General features: G+C 42.1%; 1 protein-coding gene across 9 annotated transcripts in view; it reads right to left on the bottom strand.

The window, feature by feature from the left end:
- Window positions 1-767: 767 nt before the first annotated feature.
- sema4d (sema domain, immunoglobulin domain (Ig), transmembrane domain (TM) and short cytoplasmic domain, (semaphorin) 4D) overlaps window positions 768-16,869 on the bottom strand; it is an 86,662-nt gene continuing 70,560 nt past the window's right edge. For 6 of the 9 annotated variants that reach the window (XM_055864088.1, XM_055864080.1, XM_055864086.1 and 3 more), the window contains 6 exons: window positions 15,964-16,120; window positions 15,542-15,764; window positions 15,207-15,322; window positions 10,497-10,669; window positions 10,285-10,331; window positions 5,827-10,013 (listed from right to left, as the gene is read on the bottom strand). In XM_055864088.1, coding sequence (XP_055720063.1) covers window positions 8,998-10,013; window positions 10,285-10,331; window positions 10,497-10,669; window positions 15,207-15,322; window positions 15,542-15,764; window positions 15,964-16,120 — 1,732 coding nt within the window. In that variant the 3' untranslated portion in view covers window positions 5,827-8,997. Of the gene's footprint in view, window positions 1,810-2,477; window positions 3,426-4,057; window positions 4,283-5,722; window positions 10,014-10,284; window positions 10,332-10,496; window positions 10,670-15,206; window positions 15,323-15,541; window positions 15,765-15,963; window positions 16,121-16,869 lie in introns of those variants that run through there. The other 3 variants (XM_055864087.1, XM_055864085.1, XM_055864089.1) reach the window with 3 other exon arrangements.

Here is a 16,869-nt window from a genome sequence, read left to right as displayed (position 1 = left end):
TTCTATTAAGTTATCTTGACTGTTTACTCTAGTATGACAATTGGGTACTTTTTCCACCACGGAGTATAATTTTGCATTACACAAAATACGACACTGACATAATCAGAGTGGTTGTAGGGTTGGCTAGATATTCCCGTAATCTGCCACTAGATGGCCAAGTGTTACTGCTGATCGATATTTTGAGTGTAGCAGGTGTTCACGACTAGGGTGAAGGTCCGTTTCTGCTCTCTTGCCAATTCCTAATGGCATGACGATACTGAGTTGGCTACAGGGCAGAAACAGACCTGCACCTGGCTATCAATAATCTCACCTAACGGGTAGCTAGCCTTCTAATTATTATTACACTAGGTTACTATGCATCTGTTACATTGTCTTTGCCATATCACTGCAGATGCCAAGCTGTAAACCGGGGTGCGGAGAAAGACCTCTAACTCAGACCAGTATATGGGGGCCTAGCCTACCAGTAGGTGCTACTTAATAATTCAACCAGAGAATCTGTTCCTGTGGAGTATTGCTGCTTTGATGTCATCATGATAGAAAGTATTTGGATGTGAAATGGATGTCTGAGCGCAGCTGTTGTTTAGTTTCACTGACTCTCTCCTTTATAGCCTAAATGTCACAAAGACCTGACACTGATATGAACCACATACATATCTGCATTCAAACCACTGAAATATCAAAATGTCTGAACTGTACTTCACTGCCCTCAAATGTGGCCAATGCATGAAGAACACAGTTAGTATGATAGACAATAAGGCAACATCAAGTTCCACCATCAAGTTCCATTTAATACAATTTCTTTCTCCCACATTGTCATATGATTAACAAATGGAATTAAACATTTCAGTGACAAGAGTTTAACTGACTACATAATGACAGAGAAGACATATGTGTCGGCAAAAATACAGGAATCTGAATCATTAATAGGCTACAACTGCATTTATTCAGCAATCTGAACCTATTGAAAGGCACTATGGAGTGGAGAGTGGAGTTTAGAGGTTACATTTGTGTCTGTACATCTTTGTACTGACACAATTTACTCATCTCTAGTTACTCTGGCAAAGCACTGGTAATGATATTATGTACTGTAATGGCAAAACAAAGAGATCAACTCTAATTTTGATTGAGAAATCAATGTGGATATATTCTAGAGTCTAGACATACCGGTAATATAGTCATCTAAATAAAACAAAACAAACTTTATATTCCCATACTTTAAAACATATTAATCTAAAAAATAAAAAAACCATCTCATTCTCATCTGTAACAGCTGCCCACTGTGAAAGACAGATGGGCACTGCTACCACAGTAGAGAAAGAAAGTCCGAACTTCAAAGGTAGACTGTCGATCACTGAGGGAAGATCTGACACTGTGGAGATATCTGACACTGTGGAGATATCTGACACTGCATGCCGCCACTCAGTCACAGAGATTCTTCTGCTTTCACTGGGAATGCAGAGTAGACCCTTCCAAGAGCGAAGTCAACTGATCTGCCCAGTCCCCATTCAGTCAGTCAGTAAGGGGGAGACTAAGGCCTATGCTAAAGCCTGTATGAAGGGCCTGTAACATTATAGAATATCTTTGATGCACCACAACAGGTGAACACTGCAGAACTGAAGCCGGAGGTTGAAGCCTTGCTTCAGGCGTCGAACGGCGAGAATAGTGCCACGTCACGTCATGATGTCACGTCATGATGTGGCATTTTTGGACCAAGGTCAGGTAGGGTCACCTGGGCTGAAGCCTGTCTTAGGAGCCAATAACAGTGGAGCTCAGGTGACCTCAGAGAGCACCTTGACCCTCACAGCTTTCCTATAGGAGGAGAGATACATACTGTAGAGAATGCAGATCGGTAATAGCTTACACTCATTACCTTCTGCCCCTAGGAAGCTACAACAGGTGGAGGAATCGGACACTGTAAAATAAAGTGTTTAAAATGTCATCAATCCCGCGTTTAGGTAAGTTATTATGAAAGACAAACAGCACTTCAAAATGTTTTAGACTTAGGTGTTACTCCCGGACAGTAAACCCTAGCCAGGTAGTAATGTAATCATTGTTTTGAACACAACCCTTAGACCAAGGTTCCCCAACTCCTTCTTTGACTACTGTAGTAGAAGTGTTTACTGTAGTAGAAGTGTTTACTGTAGTAGAAGTGTTTACTGTAGTAGAAATCTTACAAAAAAAATATCCCCAAAAATACCATAATTTCAAACCTACGTTTGTATACGATCACGTATGAGTGGGAATACCTTGCAACAGATTTCCAAAATTAAAATCACTTGGAGCTGGTGCAATCAATTTGCTGGTGTTTTCAGTGATCGTATACAAATGTAGGTTTGAAATTTTATTTTGGGGGGTATTTTTTGTAAGATTTATTTTATTTTTTGCAAACAATTCAAAACATACACATATAAATGACCTCACACCTGCCCAGACCCACATTCCCGCCCGCCCGCCCGCCCCCCCCCCCCCCCTCCAGCGCCCGCAATCGCTCTCCGCCACATGGCCTCAAACTGGCTTCGCCCACGCACTTTCAACATCTAGATAAAGCATTTGACCTTTCCATTGTGCCAACGATGGAGGATTGGTTGATTTCCAGTTAAGTATACACTTTTTGAAGATGATTGACGAGAAAGGTATCATCCAACCAGTCGAGTATCTCACTGCACCCTCATATGCCATGTCTTGAAATATGCAGCCAGCCAGAATAAAAGTACATTTACATTGTAATGATTGTTTTAGACAAATATATCGGTTTGGGCTTCTTGAGATCCATTTTTCAGTCTACAAATGATCTGTAATTATGTTCTGACCCCCTGACCATCCACTCAATAAAAAAATTGTCCCGCAGCTGAATCTATTTGATGATCCTTGCCCGAGACACGTACAAGGTTGAACCAGGAAACAACCACATTTTTGTGCCGTTTTAAATAGTTAACTATTTTTGAACCGTGTAGAAGTATGGGGCATTCACTTCTTGAGTCACTGGAATTCATCACCTCTGCAGTGCTCTAAGATATTAGATAAGGAGAGCACATCAAACCACTTCCCCCTCGGCCCCGGCCCTAAACAGACATGCAGAGCCATCAAAATTTGGCACGCAAGGTTAAAAAGCATGCGTGAGTTCAGGGTGGCTTCTAAATGATGTGCGTTATGTAATCTTCCATGCACACGCTCAGGCAGCGTTATGAACCTTTTATCAAATGTATTTTCAACATTATTGAAAAAAAGTTACTCCTATTTCTAATTGCACTGCAGTTTCTGACACACACAAAACCCCCCAATCTAAGTTCACTACTTTCCCAATGATTTGGTGCTTAGTGAATATAAACCTACCCATGCTCTTTTCCACCTCTTTAGCAGTTTTTCGTGTTCTGAGAGGGCACTCCTCCATTGGCTCATATCTCTGGATGGAATACTGTCTTCATCTGTTCATCAGAAACAAAAGTTACCGTATTTGACACTGTCACTGTTTCAGTACGTTTTCTTCCGTTTGGTGCCTAATGAGCATGATGACCCAGTTCTCTTGATTCAACTGATATTACAGTAGGCAATACTGTAATATCAGTTGAAAACTTACTGTATTTGACAATTGACTACTGTAATATCAGTTGAATCAAGAGAACTGGGTCCTCATGCTCATAGGCACCAAACGGAAGAAAACGTACTGAAAAAGTAAAATAATTAACACCTGGACTTGCAAACCATTTTCCGTTGTGTGCCCTATTGAACACAACCCTGGTAATGTAAGAGTGTTTGCCTGGGGGCGAATTCATTACGCAGATTCTGTTGCAAAACATTTCTTAAACAGAAGCAAATGGAACGAAAACGGGGGAGGGACCTACCTCAATTTTTTGTTGTTGCAAAATGCAACGTTTAGCTAATGATTACACCCCTGTCCTTGTTAATAAGATTTGAGTTGGCATTGATTTTCTAAAACCTACTGCATCATTTGACAAGGACTCATTCATAGGATTCGTCCAACATGCAGGCAGGAGCTTATGGGGAGAGAGGGGAGCAATATAAAGATGTAGCTTTCCCAGCCATCTATGATCACTACCTCTACTGAGGATGTTGAGGTCCACTTTAGACGTGTCATTTCCTGCTTTGGACGCAGCGACACATTGGTAGCTGGAGTCCTTGACCAGGGCCCTCTCTCTCACCCAGCTGCTCACCAGCACCTCTCCATGCGGGTCCCCCCGGACCAAGGGGTGGCGGTACTCTGTGATGGGCGTCTCCAGGTGGGCCCCGTTCACCTGCCAGTGAATTTGGAGATCACTGGGACCTGAAGGACATAATGGGACTTCATATGGACTTTGGATGGAGAGTCTCTATTGTGAACATGCTTTTTAGTCCAGGGCTTCATCTCTGTCCAGGAAACCAGCCCCGTTTCTCCAGCTAAGCTCCTTAGCCACTTAATATAGAGCAATGCTATAGTACTGACATACTATTCTCATTCACAGTGTTTCAGCCCAAACTGAGAGAAAGCAGATCAATTAAATTCTGCTTTACTCAAAGTTTTATTTCCGTAAACCAGGTATGCTTTGGCACATTAAAATTGCTGTCGAGGCACATCAATTCTAAGCTCTCACCCCAAACAAACTCCTTGGTTCGCGATCATAGAAATACCTGACAGATCTGATTCCAACAGATCCTCAGCACAGAAAGGACTTATCAATCCTGCACATAATTTGCACAGTTTTCAGATTCTAATATGGTAGCATATATTAGTATGAACCACTGAATTCTAAATACTGCCTAGGATCAAGTGTGCAGATTTGAGTCCAAATAGATATACTCCTGTTGTGCGTCAGCATATTTTAAACTTTCAATCGTGATTGAGGGAAAACTTCATTTGTGGTGAGGTGAATGACTGTTGTGCAATGTTCTCCGATGGCCTTTTCATTAGTTTCAAAAGATCACATTCAGTCAATTAGTTTTTCAATGTATGCAATTTTAATCTTTCAAAAAGGTCATAAAGACTAAAACTTTAATAAAATCAGAAGCTTGTCTTCTTACATTTCCTGTTTGTGTGTATAAAAGTAACCTAGTTAGCTTGGTTTGCACGTTAGCATTATGACAGTTAAACCAGTAGGCTAAACGTTCAAAACATTTGAAATCAAGATGTTTTAAAACCTCCCTACGAACAGTAACCCCAGAATGTCTATGGATATATGAACATCTTCAAAAAGTATATTCCATATATACACTGTACAGGCACAAGTTCTAGTATTAGATAGTATTGAAACTCAGTAATTGACACAGAGCTTAAAAAGTACCAAAAACAGTATTTTGTTCTTATAAAGACCTCTCTCGCCTCGTTTCAAATTAAATATCAGTCTCAGATTTCCCAATAACACAATATACAAAATGGTGCAAGTTTATATTTTTTTTTAAATGGAACTAAAACCTTTGAGACAACTTGATCAATCAAATACATATTTCAGTGAGCTGATCTACTGTACCTTATCAACACAAAAACATCTAACTTTTCATCACATTATTGTACCGTCATCTATCGGATTTAAAAGGGGTCAGAATAACACATGGCTTAAGGAACACACTTGTTTTGAGGATGTGAACACATCCCAGGTTAGGGTAGAAAGGTAGGTAGGTATGTAGGGGGTTGGTTGATGTGTGTCTGAAGGGAGAAGGCCACATGCAAGGTGTGGAGTGTGAGAGAGAGAGAGAGAGACACACATAGGTCACAACAGGCACCACTCACCCAAGGCCAGACAGAAGAGCAGGAAGGCCTCCTGAGCCTGAACCCCCCAAGCCTGGTCTTGGAGGGATGGGGGCAGCAGGCACACCCCTAACCCCTCAGAGGAGGTGGAGGACGGAGGGAGAGAGGGACTACTTCCCGAGGTGGACAGGGATGAGGAAGTGTCAACAGGAGAGAGAGGAGGAACAGCAGAGGAGGCGGCTGTGAGGGAGAGAGGGAGGAGGTGGGGAGAGCCGAAGGAGAGAAAGGAGAGTTCTCTAAGGACAACAGCCACACAGTAAGAGAAATGTGTGAAAGACAGACACAGGAGGGGAGGCTATAGGTCTAACTATTAAAGAGGCTTTGTGAACCAATACATCCATAGAATAAAAAATAAAATAAAAACATTACTACGCTAAAATAAAATGAGAACATACTAATACAGATCTAACAGTTATTACTAAATAATCATCTTTAAAGAGTAAAACTTAAAGCTTCATTCAATAAAAAAACCCATCTGATTACTTCCAGTGCCAATGTTCTAAGGACAAAGAAAACAGAAATGCTTTATAATATTTCACCTTTTCATTTTACAAAGCATCTAACATTAGAGAAGCTTAATCTGGACTCAAACTGTACATACTGACATGACCAGTGGGGAAAACTAACCAACACAGATTAATATGGAGGAAGGTCATGTCTAGTAAATATGACCCCAGAGTTCACGTGTCTTCGTACCATTGGAATTGTAGATTCACAGGAGATGAAGAGAGACAGAGTTAGAATAGAGCCGTGTAGCTCTGGAGAGGTCTGTGCTCTTCAGACAGCAGTGGTTTGAGTGTCCAGCATTTCCCGTCGTCGTCATCTAGTGAGTCACGTTCACTCACTTCAGCACTTTGCTTTCTTCTGTCGCCATATAAAAACAAGATTACCAAAACCACGTCCTCCTTTCATAAAACATCTGATGATTACCAAAACCAAGTCCTCTTTTCATAAAACGGGATGATTACCAAAACCAAGTCCTCCTTTCATAAAACATCTGATGATTACCAAAACCCCGTCCTCCTTTCATAAAACAGCTGATGATTACCAAAACCAAGTCCTCTTTTCATAAAACATCTGATGATTACCAAAACCAAGTCCTCTTTTCATAAAACAGGGGATGATTACCAAAACCAAGTCCTCTTTTCATAAAACATCTGATGATTACCAAAACCAAGTCCTCTTTTCATAAAACAGGGGATGATTACCAAAACCAAGTCCTCTTTTCATAAAACAGGGGATGATTACCAAAACCACGTCCTCCTTTCATAAAACAGCTGAAGATGCCCCATAGGCGTAATCTGACCCAGGGCCCTCCTCGGTCTTTAAAATTGTCCTTGTCAAACATGTAAGGAATGAGACTTGATTTAAATAATAATGACCTCAAGCAGGTGTTTGGAGGATATATTGGCACGGGTGTTGTTAGGCCCGAGACGAAATCGAAAACCGTGCCAATATAGCCTCCAAACACCGGCTTGAGGGCATTATCACTTTTATACAACGGGTTACCAACACATTCAAATAATGATTTACATATTTTAATTAAAAACATAATTTTTATGAATTTCTTCATACCATTTCATCCTTCCACAAAATATAGTCCCGACACAAATCTAGGGTTGCTATCCAAGCCGGCTGGTCGTTTGTTCTATTGGTTCGGTTGCCAGAGACGCGGCCCAGTCGTTCGTTCTAAATGTTCTATTGGCATACTGGCTGGCAACGTTTTTATGCCTTGCTAGCTAGCTAACTTAGTCACGTCAAAGAGTGCAGCCAGAATAACAACAAAGTAGCTGCATTTGCTTAAGCCGTTTTCTAGTGACATTTATTTGGATACATCCGGATACATCCATAACAATGAGCTAATGAGGTACGATTTCATCTGGGATAGAAAATGTGCTCTCTCATCAGGACACTGTTGTTCAGCGGAGCTAGTCAACAACACAGCTAACACAATCACTTCAAACTGAAGCTGGAAAGACTGCAAACTAGCTGCACTTCATTTAGTTCTACCTGTTTTCTATTTACATTTCTTTGTATACATCTATAAAAATTACGCTGATTAATGATTTTGACTGGCTGAGAAAAGCTGCCTGCCTGTCTCATCCCGACACATTCATTACTATGGGACAGCTGAAGATCGAATTTCAATACTGAAACAGTGTTGCAAATGTCAGAGAGAGACAAACTACTGAAAACCAATTGCTAGTCTTAAAGAAATGGTAGATAATGTCAAGATGCTTTTTATAGTGTCTGGGCTGATGAAACAGTGGATTGAGCAGTCAGATGGAACAGAGTAAATAGGCCTTTCAACGTTACAGCTTTAGCCGGTGGTAACTTGTGGAATAGACACCGGTTGGAATGCGGTTTTAATCAGTTAGCGTCCAGGATTAGACCCACCCATTGTATAAATATCTATAGATCTCACCACACCTTTTCCATCAGTCAGTCACTGGCCACCAGTGGTTGTCTGTTTATCGACATAGCTTTTTCTAACCACCAGAGAACAAGGCATAGAGCGAACTAACAAACCGTCCCTGAGAATTTACAGATCGTCCTAGAGGTTCTAGAGGAGATCTTCCTAGAGATTCTAGATTAGATGGTACTATAGGTTCTAGAGGAGATCGTCCTAGAGGTTCTATAGGAGCTCGTCCTATGAGTTGAGATGGAAAGCAGCTGACCTACTATGTCAAATAGCCTTATTCACTGAATATTCAGAAAAATACAACAAACAAGTTATGTTTTAACAGCCTTAGAAGAAGAAGTTCCCATGTTATGTTTTAACACCGTTAAAAGAAGAAGCTCACCGCATTGTACAAAAAAAATAACGAAAAAGGCTCCAATTTGGAAAACAAGTTAACTTACCAATTTGGTAAACAATGTTTCCAATTTGGAATAAAAATCAGCGTTTCTTACTGGAAAAATGCAGAGCGAGATGGTTACAGGTTTGCACAGAGATTAGGCTATGATTTTAATATTTAGTTAGTAGGTCCTACATTTTATTGATCTTGGGGTAGCCAGAGTGAGTAAGAGAATCTCTGAAGGCAAGCGGGATGTGTGACTTGACCTCCTAATAACTGAAGTAATCTGCCTCAGTCTGTCCTTCTGAAAGAGAGGTGGCCACTGAGCTTATGTATAACACACAGGTTTGTATGTATAGGCCCACTATGTGGAGAGAGCCAGCAAGGGAGAAGAACCCTATAAATAACAAGCCTTAATATTCTTGCACTGGTAAAAAGAGAAGCCGAGATGTGCATGTTTTAGTACGGTGATGCTTCTTGATCTGCGTCTGCATATTCAATAGGCTGTGAGTCACAGTCCACGTCAAAGGGCTTCTCTTTAGAAGGACTGTCCTCTCCCCCGTAGCTGCGAGAGGGGATCTTGCCGTTGCTACACTCTGGCTCGGTCTCATAGCCGGTGTCTCTCAGGGCTCGGAGCTGTACCCCATTCTGAGTGAGGCGGATCTGATCCTTTACGTCCAGCTTGTCTACTGTGACAGGCTCCATGAGGCCAGCCTCGCAGGCTAAATACTCGGACTGGGGCTTCTTCTGGCTTCCCAGCAGAGCCGCACGAAGACGAAGACACGGCCCTGGTAGGTACTGCATGTAACAGTTGTAGACCAGGGCAGCCAGGAAGAGGAGGAAGAACAGGAGGAAGAGGAAGAAGAAAGTACTGCTGTTGTCGTGTTGGAGGTACTCTGTCGCAGGGTCCCGGGTCTCTGGGAGCGGGACAGCGCTGGAGCTGAGGGGAAGGAGCCTGGCGGTGCTGCTGCTGCTGGGGCGCATGGTTAGTGATGACGAGGCGCTGTGAGTGGGTGGTGGTGAGGTGAGGGCGGTGGAGCTGGGAGGGGCTGAAGTTAGTGGGAGGGGTCTCACGGTGTTACCGTTATTACCTTCAGTGGCAGCGGTGGACTGGTGGTGGGGGTGAGCGGAGCCGAGGGTGCTGGCGGTCTGAGGGGGGTGGCCTCGCGGTGAAGGCCTCCTGGGGACATCCACGTCTAGGACATACCCAGCCAGGAGGCGGCTGAAGTTCTTCCCTGCAACAGGGGCCCACTCCAGTGACCAGCACTCGTATAGGCCGTGGTCCTCTGGGGCCACGCTGTAAATGAGCAGACCTGTCTCACCCATCAGGTGGAACTTGGAGGCCTCGGTCATGGTGCTGCTGTTCTGCTTCCAGACCACCACGGCCAGGTTGGACTGAACCAGGCATGGCAGCTCAGCTGAACTCCCTGGTTTAACTGTCACACGCTGGTAGTTCTCCACGGAGAGCCCTGGCACTGTGAGGAGAGGAGAGGAGTTTACTCTCTGAAGAGAGGGCTGGTGTTACTAGATCTTTCCTGAACTTCCTTGCTCTTTTTTAATGCTGTGTGTGATGTGAAATCTCTGGTAAGTAAGATGTTTATATAGCAATTAAACTTGAACTAAAGCGATATAAAGACATTCCTAAATTAGCGTATTTGTTTAGTGTTAGCACTGCAGCCCGTCTCTCTGCCAATAGCTAGTCAGTATGCAGAGACTTTGGTCACGTTAAAATGCAGAGGTACAGACCTGAGGGACACTTGTCTGCATCCCCATTAAGGCTCTGGATCAAGTTTCTGAAAAACAAAACAGAACTGACATTAGGTAGACGTACATCAGGGTCGACACTTTCAGGCTTGTAGTTGGAGAAACAGGATGAACTGGGTTACACTGAGGCAGTAAAAACACGTGGGTTTTGCATTGTGCTGATAATCCTAATGCCATAATAAAAGGAGTGTTACCGGTGTGTGAGGCCCTGGGTGTGGAAGATGTTGACACAGGTGGAAGAGTCTGGGTCCCAGGCACAGTAAGGGTCCCGGGTCAAGATACAGTCTGAACAGGATGGGTACTTGTCACAGAACGCAGTAGGAGACTGCACCACGCCCGAGTCCGAGCCAGCGTACAGGGACCTCGCCTGTGAACACAACCACACACATAGGTCTGTGATGGTAGCCGAATACCGTGTAACTGACTGTTATGGCTGAAAACCGCCATGAAAATAAAATAACTCAAATACATTTAAAATAGGCATACATTCATTTTGGGCTACTTATTTAATAATTAACTGTATTTTCATGTAGATAAACTTCACCAAATAGCGGGAGTGTTTACTAATGATTATAAGGGATTGTTTTGCTAACATAGTCCATCTACATCTTCTCTTTCCAATTGTCGTTTCAAGCTCCAGCAGCTAATGCGCTAGTTGCGCGGGGCTGTCAAAGCGCTAGCCTATAGGCTTTGGCACTTCAGTACATTTAAAAAATATATATATATGTGTACTTCCTTTTATACAAGGCACGTTTTCATTGCTTGCTAGTAAATAAATAAAAATCGGTCTTCTTTTAATAGTGTGACTATTCGTTAATTATTCAACAGCAGTTAACATGGTTGTTCTGGCTCTGATGCCTATAATGCACCAAATGGACAATGTGTCAATCATCTCCAACCTGGCATGGAATATTTCGACAAGGAAATCTTTTTTTCCCATTTATAGACTAATCAACGCTGATAAATAGGCTATGAACATGTTGCGTTTATTTGTTTCCATTTTAATATTGTTAAATTTCAACTTCATACTATTGCATAGCTGTCTCTCACCTTCATACTTTCCTTGTCAATTCATTATCTTATATCCTACTTTCAGAAAGCCTAAAGTAGGCCTAGATTTTTAAAAACGTTTTCATGAAAAAATTGATATTTGCTCGAGTCTGACATACGCTGGTGGCTTTGATTGATGGGTGCTTTTACGTGTGTGTGTGAGTGAGTTCGCTGATTCTCTCTATAGGCCTATGTCCATTCAGAAAGTGTCCTAAAGTAGCCTGTCTGGACTCCCATCTCTTTAATACGAATCGAATGCTCCTGTCATGATTTTTAAATGACACATTTTCAGTAAAGGCCCTTTCTCACCAAGTCTGTTATTTTCAAATTGAATAATTAGGAAGAAAAATAATCTATACGAGCACGTCTGTTCACACCAGTTGCAAAATATCGTCCTGCAACAATCTCTATTTTTTCGTAAAACATATTTTCTTAATTCGATAATAAAGTTGTTGACCAATTGAAATTGTTATCTGGGACACTGCCACTGACAGGCTGCGCAATTCACGTTGTGTGAATTCATTTCTGTCTGTTTTTTTTAACATTTGCAATGCAGCAAAGTATAAATTTAGCCAATGTAAACACATTACACCAGAGCTAGGCTACACGTCACTCTCGCCATTCAAACCCCCACGCCAGTTCATTGCCAACGCTGTACTGTAGCCTATTTTATAGCCATTCAGCAAGCAAGAGGACCGATCCATGCTTCTCTCCTTGAATAGACCTAGGCCTATTAGTTTTAAACTATATACACTGAACAAAAATAGAAACACAACATGTAAAGTGTTGGTCCCATGTATCATGAGCTGAAATACAAAAATCGTATTTCTCTCAAATTTTGTGCACAAATTTGTTAACATCCCCGTTGGCAAGCATTTCTCCTTCACCAAGATAATCCATCCACCTGACAGGTGTGGCATATCAAGAAGCTGATTCAACAGCAGGATCATTACACAGGTGCACCTTGTGCTGGGGGCAATAAAAGGCCAATCTAAAATGTGCCGTTTTGTCACAAAACGCCACAGATGTCTCAAGTTGAGGGAGCGTGAAATTGGCATGCTGACTGCAGGAATGTCCAACAGAGCTGTTGCCAGAGAACGGAATGTTAATTTCTCTACCATAAGCCGACTCCAATGTCGTTTTAGAGAATTTGGCAGTACGGCCAACCGTCCTCAACTTCAGACCACGTGTATGGTGTCGTGTGGGCGAGCGGTTTGCCGAAGTCAACGTTGTGAACAGAGTGCCCCATGGTGGCGGTAGGGTTTTGGTATGGGCAGGCATAAGCTAAGGACAATGAACACGATGGCAATTTGAATGCACAGAGATACCGTGACGAGATCCTGAGGCCCATTGTCGTGCCATTCATCCGCCGCCATCACCTCATGCTTCAGCATGATATTGAACAAGGATTTGTACACAATTCCTGGAAGCTGAAGATGTCACAGTTCTTCCATGGCCTGCATACACCCCAGACATGTCACCCATTGAGCATGTTTGGGATGGTCTGGATCGACTTGTACAACAGCATGTTCCAGTTCCCACCAATATCCAGCGACTTCCCACAGCCATTGAAGAGGAGCGGGACAACATTCCACAGGCCACAATCAACAGCCTGATCAACTATGTGAAGGAGACGTGTCACGCTGCATGAGGCAAATGGTGGTCACACCAGATACTGACTGGTTTTCTGATCAACACCCCCTACCTCCATTTTTTAAAGGTACCTGTGACTAAGAGATGCATATCTGTATTCCCAGTCATGTAAAATCTATAGATTAGAGCCTAATTAATTTATTTGAATTGACTGATTTCCTTACATGAACTGTAACTCAGTAAAATCTTTGAAATTGTTTTGTTTATATTTTTCAGGCTAATCGTTCAAAAGCTATAGAGAAAGGGAAGCGATATGCCAAGAGAGAAGGCTATATATATATTATAGGAAAACTAAAGTCAGTCTACAGTACCACTGTTGCTATTGGCAACCCTAAAAGACAGAGACCACAAAATCCGCAAGAGTTGACCCTCATCAATGAGTGGTGGCACAGATTTAGTTAAAGCTCAAATGAAAAATGTGTCAACATAACCAAATCAAATTTGTATTTGTCACATACAACAGTGAAATGCTTACTTACAAGCCCTAAACCAACAAGAGATAAGTAAAAACACAACCAACCTTTGCTTCAAATGTGTATCAGCGGCTGATCATTGGACGGTTTTCTATTTTCTAATGGTTGTCAATTTTATCTTCATATAGCCTATCACTATATAGCCCCATTAAAACGCACATCGTCAATTTATAGGACAGGCTACATTGATTTAGCATCATCCTATAATGTAGATTTTCTTTGATGTCCTACAGAAAGGATTTGAGGCTATGCCAGCATTTGTGCGAGGAATGATGAGGTGCCAGTGTTGCGTTTCCTCGGGTTGCAACTGAATGAAAACGTAGCCAAGCTCCTTTCATGATTCATCCTATAGAATGCATAGCCCATATCCTAATATTGTCAGAAGCATAATGTTTCTCCAGTAGTATAGGATTTCTCTCATCACTGCGTCCTCTCTAGACACTTTGAACAACACATTGTCACAGAGGATGACCGCAGCAGCATTCGAAGACTCAATCATGGACACTCTTACTGACAGTTGTGGCTGCTTTGTATGATGTATTGTTGTCTCTACCTTCTTGACCTTTGTGCTGTTGTCTGTGCCCAATAATGTTTGTACCATGTTTTGTGCTGCTACCATGTTGTGTTGCTACCATGTTGTGTTGTCATGTGTTGCTGCCATGTTGTTGTCATGTGTTGCTGCCATGCTGTGTTGTTGTCTTAGGTCTCTCTTTATGTAGTGTTGTGTTGTTTCTCTTGTTGGGATGTGTGTTTTGTCCTATATTTATATTGTATTTATAAAATATTTTAAATCCCAGGCCCCCGTCTCCGCATGAGGCCTTAAGCCTTTTGGTAGGCCGTCATTGTAAATAATATTTTGTTCTTAACCTGACTTCCTTAGTTAAATAAAGGTTAAATACAAATATATCTTTTTTAAAGCAGCGTTGGGGAAGTTATGTGAATTGTTAGGAAAAGTGGGGGCAAAATGGTGAATGGTTTAAATCTGTATTCTTTCAGAATTCCTCTCCAATCTTACATGTCTTCGTTTGTATACTAGACTAATATTTATAGGTAATAACTTGAATAATAAGAATGAAAAGCTACTGATAATAGCGAAGTGTAATGGTAGTGAAGTTGCAGAGAAAAGCCACGTGTTTATTTTGAGTCTGAAACACGCCAATTACAGTAACCTCAAATTCCAAGACCGTCACAGACTTATACCTTCAAAGTCAACACATTCTATGAAGCACAGTTTTTACAGTGTCTGTAAAAATGCTTAAATGCCGTGTAAGTCTGGCCCGTAGAGAGCAAACAATGCTCATTATTCATTCACCGAGAGAAGTTGTGGTTTTAACGTCGGCGCAGACTTGTCGTCTCTGGTCGGTAACTTCCCCTTTTCTACTCTCGAGTTGAACAGTTTTACATAAACATGAAATCCAAAAACGAAAGCCAAAGTTAGTGGGTAGGTAGACTTCTCAAATTGAGAAATAAAGCTTAGCTTGTCTTGGGTATTCAATAGCTTAGTTTTATTGGAAATGGCTTAACAAGAAAAACGTTGAAAAGGAACTTGAAAGAGATTATTTTTGCTCCCTTTAATCCATTGTACACGATGCGAACTGCTGACTGACGTTTCGCCGTCTTCCTCAGTTTTAGCGTTTTAGTGTTTTAGCGTTATCACAGGAGAGGAGAACTCACTTTCCAGTGAGACACAGATGTGAGAGTCTCCTTCCATATTACTCTTTGACTTACCCCTTGTGATGACAGAAGCAAGGTTTTGATTGGCTCAGATTTGTGGAGAAGCTGAATCTCTTCCACTGTATGGACCAGCCCATCATACACCACCGATTTGTGCAGGATTCCTTTATCTGAAGGGTTAGAGGGGGGAACGTCAACGTCATATCAAGGACTGAAAGACGTCCCTTTTCTCTTAAATCAGGAGCTGAGAGTTGATCATAATCCCATCAAATAAACACCTTTCACAACAACATTTTACTTAACTGAATTAAAAATGGAATTGACCCTAACTCCCACACAACACTTCCTCTGAGCCTCAGCCAGCTCCCCTGAGAAGCGTTCGTGCCTACCGGTCCCAGTGAATATGACGTCATATACGTTCTTGTCCAGCGCCTGCACCCTCTCCACAGCGATCTGGGTGTAGCTGACGTCCTTGGTGATGAGTTTGGGCCCGTTGCCGATAGGAAGGACGGGGTCTTCCAGTAAGGGATGGTCCTTAACAAACTGCAGGGTCTTGTCAGGCAGGTGGAGAGAGCTGCTGATGTTCTGGAGACGGTGGTGGTTGTTGATGCACTACAGATGGATAGGAGTGAGAGGGATAATGCTTTGAAGGATACAACGCTCTAACCCAGTCCAAATATGACAATTCAATCCAACTCAAAATTGGGGTCAATGGAAAACAGTGGGGAAACATATGATTAAACATAACTACAAAAAATTTAAAAAAAGATGTAGACATGTTTAGAAGGTGATGTCAGCAAGCAACACTTACAGCTCCTGGGCGAGGGGTGGGGGTGATCCCGTTGTACCTCACCCACTTGGTGTGAGACTGTTCCACTGTGGCTTTCTGCATGTACTTCCCATTGGAGAATACATTTTCTACTGACAACATGTCGTAGGCACACACTGCAGACAGCCCTACGTTTCCCCTGGACAAGAAAGAGACAAAGACGATGTCACAAAACACCCTTCCACAAGTGGGAGTTACCACTGCCATGGTGAGACGTGGTCGCTCCTATACCTGTCCAGTTACTGTCATTACACTAGTAACACCATGGTAAAATGACAGTGTCTTCAGAAAGTATTCACACCCCTTTACTTTTTCCACATTTTGTTGTGTTACTGCTTGAATTTAAAATGGCCTACATAGAATGCCCCATAATGTTAGTGGAATGTAAACTAATTAAAATGAACATCTGAAATGTCTTTAGTCAATAAGTATAAGGTGTTAAACCCCTTTGTCCATGCAACTTGTGTGTGCAATAGTGTTTAACGTGATTTTTGAATGACTACCTCATCTCTGTACCCCACATATACAATTATCTGTAAGGTCCCTCAGTAGAGCAGTGAATTTCAAACACAGATTCAACCACAAAGATCAGGGAGGTTTTCCAATGCCTCACAAAGAAGGGCACATATTGGCAGATGGGTGAAAATAAAAAAAGCAGACATTGAATATCCCTTTGAGCATGGTGACGTTATTAAATACACTTTGGATGGAGTATCAATACAACCAGCCACTACAAAGACACAGGCGTCCTTCCAAGCGCTGACTGAATTTAGTTGACTGGTCGATTGTTTGGTCGATCGAGATTTCTTTAGTCGAGCAGTAGTCAAAAAAATGATTCATGGTGTAAAAGACAACTGATTTACGCCTATGAGAGGACTAATCCATTGT

This window comes from Salvelinus fontinalis, chromosome 2 (assembly GCF_029448725.1).
Source record: "Salvelinus fontinalis isolate EN_2023a chromosome 2, ASM2944872v1, whole genome shotgun sequence".
Classification (NCBI taxonomy): Eukaryota; Metazoa; Chordata; class Actinopteri; order Salmoniformes; family Salmonidae; genus Salvelinus; species Salvelinus fontinalis.
The sequence above is the reverse complement of the archived record's forward strand: the minus strand, read 5'-3'. Positions and strand labels throughout refer to the sequence as shown.